A 10,822-nucleotide genomic window follows, 5' to 3' on the forward strand; every position below is an offset into this window, starting at 1 on the left:
CCATGGATGCTTCACTGAAATTGTATGTAGCTACCAACCGACCGTAATTCACAAATTCAGCTGTAGTTTGAAGGTAAAAAACAAGATCGTGCCGGTTTTTAGCGCTCTCTGTCTAGTAAACAACGGGAAAATCAGACACGAAAAGCTGCGAGATAGACACGGGTATGTACACATTGTCCAGATAACCTTATGATTCGGGTTAGCATATTCAGAGAGGAATTTGCATGACATGTATTTTCGCACATAGATAGCAACACCCCAATTGAGTCGGTTCTCACCTCTACTGCTGTGCGTGCTGAGAAACGAATTATATCCTGTAATTTGTCCTGAGGCATCATCAAGGCTCCAGATTTCCGTCACAGCAGCAACAGCTGTGTTTTCGCCTCAGAGTAAAACTTCTAAATCTTCCAGCTTGTTAAAGAGAGATAGGCAATTTTCCAAAAGGAAGTTCGGTATAGTGCAATGGGGTCTTATTGGATAAGGACAGGTGGACCTTCTGTAGTGAAGCACAAGGGGTTTTCGTCAAAACGCTATAGTCTCAGAATTTTGGCTGTCTTTGTTAGCGGAACTTTAACGATTGAAGGTTGTCACGGTTTGTAAGTCTTTTCAAAATAGCACATCCCCTTTCATTTCTCCCTGCTCGGCACCCGTGTTTTCTTCTCTTCGCTCTATTGCCACCATTGATTGAAGAGCCATCTGCATTTGTTTTCAGTAAGTGCATTGCACTTATCAATGTCAAAATAGATAACGTCAAAATAGTATAATGAAAACGCAAACGCCTCTAGACACAGCGGCTTCGATTTGAGGACAAAGGGGGGGGGGTATTGTAGTTGTTCATTTCAATGGAATTTGACAAAAGAAGCAAATACGCAAAATTAAAAAGCAAAAGTTAAAATAGTGGGCAAATAAGCAATAAAGTAATTTCTTAGGTCTAGAAAAATAATTTTAGATCACAATTTCAGTTTTTCGCTGAAATCTAATCTAATCTATTTTAATCTAAGATGTCCACGAATTTTCGATGACCACCCAATGATTAATTATTAGCCAGCAATTTTCCGGTAGTCTTCGTAATTTTTAGGTGAATTTTGTTGAATGTTTTATTGGTTTTTGGTGAATCGTTGGCGATGTTGATATAACGGCCCACAAATTTGAAGTTAAGCACAAGAAACTTCAAACTATATGGGAACGGTAGCTCAGGTACTCGCACTTCTCACAATCAATAACAGTGTATTATTGTACATAATTGCATTCATTGTTTGCTGACTGGAGGAGAATAGTTCTTCCAGTAGCTAGTTTTTTGAAGAAGAAGTCAAAGAGCTGAAAGGACTTGTTGTTAGTCCATATAGGCTACCTCCCTACAATTTTTAGAACTGGATCCCAAGGACGCTATATTTCCTATTTTGGATTGGTCGGCTACCTATGTACAATAATATCAATGGATTCAGTAAAATTCCAGTTTACAGACTTCTTGCTGTCTCAGAAAGGGGTTAGGTTAGAAAAATGAGTTTCAGGGACGGGTCTACAAGCTAAAGTATATCCCGGAAAGGTATTTTAAAGGACCCACCTCCACTCCTTCCCCTCTAGAGGGCCCTAAAATTTGCCTACATGACAGGTCTATACCTAGTTAAATTCTGACAAAACAACATTTTACCTTAATTTTCAGTTACCAGTTGCTTTTTTCTGCCTTTAGTTCTGAAAATGCAATTCCTGTTATTTAAGTAGAATTTTGAGCCATATCAATGTTTTTTTTTTTAATTTAGGAAATGTATTTGCATATCTCTAAAACATTACAAATTGGGATTGAGCAAAGTTTTGAAGCTGAAAACAATTTTGTTATACTTCATTAAAGCAGAAGATCTATTTTGCAAGGTTTCACTTTTATAACACACATATTATTAAAGGTCAGGACCCTCTAGCAGGAGAGAGAGTAGAGGTAGGTACTGCAAAATACCTTCTTGGGACATACTTTAGCCTGTAGACCCATCCCTGAAAGTCTCATTTTCCTAACCTAGCCCCTTTCTGAGATAACAAGAAGTCACTAAACTAGAATTTCACCATGGATTCTTTCATCTTCATATCTGCACAATAAAATATTATTATTTACTGCTATAGAGAATGCATATAATAAAATCAAACAAAAAATATTATGTTTTTTCTCAAATGAAGAATAAAACAGCCCTTTAGGTAATTATTGCTTGTTTAAAGAGGGTAGGTATATATATTTGATGCTCTAAAATGTCTTACAGAATGTTGCCTCACTTCTAAATAGAGTAAACAGTGAAGTCATACAGATGACTTATTCATCATACTATTACAGAGCAGTGTCCTAACATGAAGTGTTAGAACAAATAAATTGACTTACTAAGCCTGCAAAGTCACCCAGATGACTCTTTATACTATTTATTATCATGATCAGCCTAAATTAAGGTAAAACTTTAGGTTCATGACAAGCTGTTCAAAATGGAAACTATGTTGCAAAGAAGCATAGTTTCCAAACTATACCACTTAGAAATGCTAATTGTAGAAGTGCATCCATTTCTGGTTGACCCTCCTCCTCCATGGGGCAAATTAAAAATGTATTAAGTGGGCAGGGTTTTGAAGCTGAGAGGAAAGTTGGGGTTGTATAATATGAATGAAATTATATTTTAAATACTAATTCCAGTCATCACTGGTAATTCCTATATAGTATGAAATTGAAAGATAATTAAAAAACTCACACACCATTAATGCTAGGCTAATATCCAAGATAGTTCACTTTCAAACAAAACATAGGTCTGGTTTTGGTTACAGATAACATTACCTATAGAGCAAAGCATACTAGTCCTTGATTTCTTCAGGGAGTGGGGCAAGGTCTGTATTCTGATTGGTTGAATTGTTGGTTGATGTTTATGATGTACTTTTTGCTGATTGGTTAAGCTGATTTTTAAGTTTCTTTGAATTGGGATTTTAGAAAACTAAAAAATAGATGCACTTCTAGAATCAGCATTCCTAAGTGCATTTCTGTACTGCTTTGCAGCATAGTTTACATTTTTCAACAGCTTATGATGAAACTAAAGCTTTACCTAAATTAAGTTATACAGATAACATTGTTTGATTTTCACCTGAGAATACATTAAAGGTTAAGATCTTTCTATTACCCAGCTTGTGAATCAGGCAAATATGCCAATTTGTTTCTATACCCCTATGTGACTTTTTTCTGATTTCTGAATATAATAAATTACTTGGAAATTCAAGTTTATTTTTTTACAGACCCTCAAAGATGATAGCTTTTACTCATATTTTTAGCTAGCCTATGTAAAAGGGCTAAAACCAGCAAATTCTTACTTCATTACATGCAGAATAATTGTAGTTAACAAGTTTTGACTTCAGCTTCACTGTATTTCACCCCCACCCCCTTATTGTGTAATATATATATATATATATATATATATATATATATATATATATATATATATATATATATATATATATACATATATATCAACTTAAAGTAAACAGCAATTTTATAGATTTATAAAATAAAATATTGTTCAGTTAAATCATGATAAATCAATGCCTGTGGATTATACAATTTAAGAAAAATGGAATTACAATCAAATTACAAATTCTTAACCAATATTTCAACACTTTTCAACAGCAAAAAATAGGAGAAAAAGTTATAATATTAAAGGACTTAGGATTGAATTTCCTAGTGAAGCAAATATTATATTTAGAAAGCATAGAAATGGTATCCAGTGGTATGTTCACTTAGTTTGGTATTCAGTAATGGGAAGATGTCAACCTTTATGTATGATTTTTCATGACAATTATTTATTAAGCCTACCAACCTGCAACAAAAACACATAATAAAGCAAAAGTAAGCACAAGCACAAAAACATAACAATGTAATTTAAATTTCCATTATCTTCCATGGTCAAATCACCCTGCCAGTTTTTGTCACATATGGTCATAGGGAACTGGCTCCACTTCTGTTATTACTTTCAGTTGGGGAAGGGGGTGTTGGAGCTCATGGCATTCTGTAAGGGTTGTTTTGGAAATTTTGCCTAGTACTACATCTCATTAAATTTTTTGGGACAGAATGTTTTGGAGAAGATGGTAAAATCTGATACAGATCAACTTCTGATGACAGCTCCACATCACCTATGAATACTGAAGACTGCTGGGAATAGTGTCCAGCACTTGACTCTACAGTGCAGGACCATGGTTTGAAATGTGGCTTATTCCTGCAATAAAATCTAGCATTTTCAGCTGGATAAGATAAGATCTTGGGGCCATGCATGATAGTATTGCACCTTTTGTCCAATGTTTAGCTTCCTTTGATAGCTTGACTGAGATGGGTTGGTTGTATTTCAACTCTATTAGGTTCTTAGAAGCCCTGTCATAGTTCTGCTTCTGTGTTTGTTGTTGTTTGGCTCTGGCTGCACAGAACTTTGTCTTTGGAATAGTCTTTGGATGCAATTACTGCTGAGTGTATTGAAGGATGGATCTAACTTCTAGTCATAAGGAGGTGTGCAGGGGACAAAAATCCATCTATAGGAGAATTCAGGTACTCCAATAGACCAAGGTAGGGGTCTGTGTTGGATTCTATTGCTTTTAATATGATTCTGCAGGTTATATCCATAGCCTTCTCAGCATGGCCATTGGACTGTGGAAAATTTGAACTTGAAGTCATAACCTGGATATTACATTTCTTTAAAAAGGACTAGAATTCTTCTGATGTAAACTATGGTCCTTCTGCAGATGTCACTGGTTCAACTTGATCAATTTCTATAAAGCAACTTATAATAGCAGCTGATTACCAAGTTGTCTGTTCCTTTCAAACTTCCCACACGTTTTGTAGTTCTGGATCAGATCTTCAAATACTAAATTAATATTTGGCCAGTAAACAGCACTTCTGGCTCTTTGCTTGCTTTTTTTCCATCCCTAGGTGTGCTATGTGCAATTTATGCAGTATATCCCTTTATATATCCCTTTATGCAGTATATGTAATATATATATATATATATATATATATATATATATATATATATATATATATATATATATATATATACATATATATATATTTATATATATATATATTGGCAGAAGTTTTATTATGATTAAGTTGAGAAAGTTTGTTGGTGCAGGTCTGACACATAAGGACAAGTTTCTATAACCTATTTATAATTTAATATGTTGCTAAGTTTTTTTTTATTAACTATTGCCCATTAAGGCTTTTAGTCATGTCGTAATTTGCTATGGGGCAAGGGGGCAACTGCCCCTCCCAGACCTCGGTTTCCACTTCTAGACCTCAGTCCCCCCCCACCAGATAAAATTTAATTTGTTCTAAAATCGTGTCAAAACTAAGATAAACCTACATAATTCAAGCATCAACAGAAAAACAGATTAGTTTTTTAGTACATATTTACCTTTAATGTACTATATAGTACTAGTATTTATAGTACTTTATAGTACCTTTATGGTACCAAATGGCAAACGCGAATCATTCATAAATATTGCGGTAATATACTCAAATGATGACTATAATAGTATAGGGCTTTGGCATATCTTTGAGACTTCTTGGCAGTAATAATTCAAAAAGCTCGTGGGCCATTTCGTTTTCGAAAAACTCAGTATCTCATTTTGCTCCTAAGGTATCCAGAAGTTTCTCTTTTTTTTACCAATTGCTTTATTTCCGCTTTTCTCGCTAACAGAATGGGTTTGAAACGAGGTATTTGAGATCAAAATGATGTCGCATCTCAGATGTCTATAAAGTGTCCCTTTCACCAATAACTACTCCTTAATAACATTAAAAATAATAATAATAACTTTTAAGTGTTTTGTCCCCTGTAAAAATTTGCCTTGTGTCACATAATGTCTTTTGAAATACCACATCGGATTTGTGTTTATTCTGTTTTTTGGTGTATTTAAGTGTTAGTTTTTCAGCTGAAGTAGAAACGGCTGTCAAGTTGGGGAAGAAATTACATTGAATGTAATTTCTCTCTTTTTGACTTTTCTTTTGGGATTGCTTTATATATAGTTTCCGGGCCAGGTTGAATGGCTTTTAATTTATAATTGGTTCCAGAAACCAATAAGGAGTTTATTTCACATCCCATTTGAGGTTTATGAAACGTGGAACTGTTCTAGATTTGTTTTTTGACTTCATTTGCTTGCTGGATTCTAACAAGGATAGATCTAGTCTCATTTTGTATGTATTTTTTGATGAATTAACTAATATGCATGTATCCTACCAGCTGCAAGGAATCCTTGTCTGAGAGGACGCGGGTTCGAATCCCAGTGTACCCAATTCTTCGGTTTGGGACGGGGGTCAGTGGCGTGACTCTGTAAGCTTAGCCAGAGTCGACCCAGCTCTAAATGGGTACCTGGAGATATCTGGGGAAGGTAAACAGGAAGGGTGTGCGAAAGCAAAGGATGGCTGGCCCCCAACCCCCCATTGCACTTCCTGGCTGAAGGGCCAAGAAACGGAGATCAGCACCGCCGGTACAGACTGTAAAGTCTAATGCTGTATCCTTTACCTTACCTTACCTACCAGCTGCATCTATCACAGGAATACCATAAAGAGCTTCCAGAGCACTTTACCTGGGTTAGGAATTTAATGTGCCGTAATCCATATAGTCAAGTGCGTATTCCTCTAAGAGCCCTTGTGGGAATTGATCACTTGGGAATATTCTACTAGATTTGAGCTGTTTTGCTTTTAAATTTATGATGGCGTAGATTTACTAATGACAATGTTGCATGTTCATGGACCCTTCTTTTTGTTTGATTGTGTTTGGTTAGACTGTTGGTCCTAAGAGATTGGATAGGTGAGCAAAATCAAGGCCTTGTTCAACTGCTTATATGTCTTAATTGCTAAAGTAAGAAAACAATTTTTTTTCTCACCGAATAATTACCTTTAACCCATTATGATCTTCATTATTAATGTATTGAGTGATTTAACAGTAAATTTGGTTGTAACAAAACCTATTAAAAATAGTAAAAAAATCAAATATAGGAAAAAATATATATATTTTTACATAGCGTTTTTTTTAACAATTAACTTAATTGTGGGTTGTAGTGCTATATTTAGAAAGTAATGCTGTTACAGAAAATTACAAAATATAAATATATAAAATATATCATTGATACATATTTCATAAAATATAGGTGATACAGAAATATTATTTTTTGCTTATATTCTGCGCCATCTGCAGCTTCTTATCAATAATTTTCATTTTGCTTCTTAATCCGTTTTATTTATATATTTTTATTTGCTTTGTTGATAGTTTTACAACAGAAAAGTTTAAATTTTGTTCCTTTGTTTTGTTGAAGACCGTGTTTTTCCAGGAGAGAAATATTAATGTTACACAGGGGTCATTAAAACTGAAAATAGATGTCATTAAATACATTTCAGCATTGTTTGAGAATGAAGAGAACAAGACAAATTCAATTTTATCATGTAAATTGCACTACCATGTATTTAGTTTAATTTTACCAAATGCTTCTTTGTTTTTTTTTTTTTTTTTTTGTGAATGAATGTTTTCTGTGACAAACTTCTGGGAAGGCTTTTGAAGAAAACAAAGCAGACAGCAATCAAGGTTTGATATTATTCTGGTTTGCGCCCATTCAGTAAATGCAAAACAGTATCTCCCCAGAGCATTGGTGAATGGTTCGTCCAATTTTTAGTCGACATAAGTATTTTATGATCTATGGCTTGATTGACGGTTGAATCCCTGGTTTGTTTTCAAGAGTTATGGGAAGAAACATGCCAACATCCCATGTAACTTGGAGACTAACAAGGTAATTTTTTAGTTGCAGTTTGAGATAGATTTGGAAGTTTAAATGGAAGGATAAGTACTAAAATCAATGTTTTACATAAAAGACTCCCAAGATCAATAATAGAAGGAAAGGAATTTTTGTAGAGCTTTCTCTATTCAAAGCTTTTATTGTTTTAAAATATATGTGGTCATAAATGTTTTTAAACATATCATAATTGATAATTTGATTTCTCATCATTGTTTCCTTGTTTATTTGAAATATAACTGTTAGTATCTAACGGTTGTCAAAGTGAACACAACTCATATATTACTGGTATTTTGGAGGGTTTTTAGGGAGGGTTTGATACACACAAAAAATTATTTTGCTGCCGTGTTGTGCAGAAGGATCCGTTAGATTTCTCTTCTATTTCATCTCTTTCTCACCCTCTTCTGCTTAGAGATATAGCATATAACCTTCTAGTTTTATTTTGAAGAATAATTTACTGAAGGATATTATTTTCTTTCAGTTGAGTCAAAATAGAATATGTCAACGAAGTTTTGGAATTCGGTACGCATAAACAGTAAGAACCCACATATAATCAACAAAAGAGTGTGTGGTGTCAAATTTATCAAATCATATTTTAGAAAATCTAAATGTCTTTGTGTTGGTAACGATTTTCAGCAGATTCTCAGCTTTTCTGGCGAATACAGTACAATTACGAACAATATTGAGCAGTTAGAAGACTTCGAAGATTTTGAATTTAGTTGGGACATTCCCGTTGACGAAAGGAAATTATCAGTTCTAAATTTCCGGAAAGTTTTTCTAAAGACCGGATCTTCATATTATTGTGACGTGGAACTATTATGCTTTCAGCATGCCATAGTAACATATTATACTATAGATTGTCAGCGATTGTCTGTTTGGTACCAGATTTTTGAAAAAGAAAACAATGTGCATTTAAAAATGAGTTCAGAATTTTCCAAGGAGTATAAATGGCTTCAGAGTGTTTTTTTGCCTAAAATTAGAAAGTGGTATGACAGTTCCCAAGAGTTATGTGGAATGAAATCCAATGTCCTAGTTGACAATGAAGAGTATCAAACGTTATATCAAACACTTAAATTTAAATATGGAAACCAAATGGTGAAAATTTGGCCAGAATGTACTGACCCAGCAAAATTCGTTTTTGAAGATGTTGGTATTGCTGCCTATTTGATACTTTTGTGGCAGCAAGAACGAAAAGAGAAGGGTATTTCTGAATTCCAGTCTTTTATAGATATAGGTTGTGGAAATGGCTTGCTTGTATTCATTCTAGCAAGTGAAGGACATCCCGGGAGAGGCATTGACATCCGTTCCAGAAAGATATGGGAATTATATCCGTCGTTTGTGAAATTGGAAGTTGGTGTAGTGTCTCCAAACTCTGCAGATTTTCACGCAGATTGGTTAATAGGAAATCATTCAGATGAACTAACTCCTTGGTTACCCGTATTTGCGGCTAAATTTCAGTGTAGTTTCTTTGTGCTACCATGTTGTGCCTTCAACTTTTTTGGGAAATTTCAAAATCCAAAAGGTGGTAGTGATTTAAGTAAGTATCAATGTTACTTAAATTTTGTTGAGAAAGTTGGTCAAATGTGTGGTTTTCGTATTAAGAAAGACAGGTTGAAAATTCCTTCTACAAAACGAATTTGTTTTATTGGAACTGAGCGTGAAAAGGAAGTGACACAAGATAAAATTGATGATTTTATTAAAAGCTGTCTTCCGAAAGACCTAGCTATTCAAAATGTTAACTGGGATTCTTATTTTGTTGCAAGAGATGCCATGGAACCTGTCAGAAATTGTACCAAAATTGACGAAAGCATTAAGACTCGTGTAGTTGCATCAGTTGCAAGATATTTGCTGGAGAACTCCTGTAACTATGCAATTATTGACTCGAAAAAATGGAATAAAGGCAGAACTGTCCAGTTGTCTGAACTTGTTAACCTGATATCGAAAGAAGATTTGTCATGCATGAAGAATGAATACGGTGGGTTACAAACTTTACTAAGAAACCACTCCCATGTCTTCTTAGTATGTCAAGGGACAGTTAGGTTTAGAGCCCCCTTTGAAATGAGCGTTTCTGAATATCGGGAAAGCAAAGGTTCAAAAAAGCAGAAGTTACAGCGAACTTGGAAGAAGAAAGAATGCTGGTTCTTAGCTAATCATCCAAATGGATGTCCTTGTTCAGACGCGGAATGTAGATATTCACACGTTGTTAGATGATTGTGTTATTTTTAATTGCTTTTTGAAATAAAGTTTGTTTTTGCTCATTTTGTAAAAAAAAACATTGTTTAAGCACTGGTAAAGAACCTTTTTCCTAGAATACAAAACGTGACTGGATTTGTTGGGAAGAGAGCCTACCGTAAAGCCATATCACATGCTCTAGTTGGAAGGTCAAAAGTCCTTTCTTCCTATTGCCCCTCGAAAAGGGAGTCTAATTTTCCTTTTGAAGACCTGTTTAATTGCTTGGGTAAATAACCAAACAGGTACATGTATAGCTGAAAGGTATACATAGGTCAGACCTAACGTTGCCAAAATAGGAAACGCAAATTTTTTAAGACTCAGTCTTTAGGTGCCCTAAGAGGAGAATGTCATTTTGACTAATCTCTCTAACACTTTTCTGTCTGTTTTTAGGTTTTATCAATATAACTTAAGTATGCTCCTCATAAATTCCGGAAATTGTTTCTAGAACTAATTTTTTTTTTGGATTGGTAGCAGTGCCCCAACATTTTTGGGCATTCAGTAAAAAATGAGTCGGTAAAATGGTGTCGCGAAGCGCCACGATTTTTCCGATGCCGCCAAAATTTTTTGTTTGGTTAAATAAAGACCACGAAAATACTGACATGCCATTTACAGAAATCTCGACCTTAGTAAACGCAGCAGTTTTACCAACTCCTGCCGTGATTTTATAGATATTGCCACAATTTTCCATTTGATTAAATAAAGAGTATGAAAAGCATAACTATCACATTAATCGAAATCATTCGTCTAATGCAATGAGAATCCTTAATACTGTGTTTAAGTTAAAGTTATTTATTATTCAAGTCGAAAG

General features: G+C 34.4%; 1 protein-coding gene across 2 annotated transcripts; it reads left to right on the forward strand.

The window, feature by feature from the left end:
• Nucleotides 1–1,067: 1,067 nt before the first annotated feature.
• On the forward strand, nt 1,068–10,040 carry LOC136029400 (probable tRNA (uracil-O(2)-)-methyltransferase). 2 transcript variants are annotated; one of them, XM_065707750.1, is made up of 2 exons: nt 1,068–1,197; nt 8,264–10,040. In XM_065707750.1, the coding sequence occupies exon 2, from the start codon at nt 8,281–8,283 to the stop codon at nt 9,991–9,993; it is 1,713 nt and encodes a 570-aa protein (XP_065563822.1). In that variant the 5' UTR covers nt 1,068–1,197; nt 8,264–8,280; the 3' UTR covers nt 9,994–10,040. The 2 variants fall into 2 exon arrangements, with proteins under 2 accessions (XP_065563822.1, XP_065563823.1); XM_065707751.1 differs by lacking the exon at nt 1,068–1,197 and adding an exon at nt 1,293–1,408.
• Nucleotides 10,041–10,822: the final 782 nt, after the last annotated feature.

Source organism: Artemia franciscana, chromosome 7, assembly GCF_032884065.1.
Source record: "Artemia franciscana chromosome 7, ASM3288406v1, whole genome shotgun sequence".
In the NCBI taxonomy this organism is placed as follows: Eukaryota; Metazoa; Arthropoda; class Branchiopoda; order Anostraca; family Artemiidae; genus Artemia; species Artemia franciscana.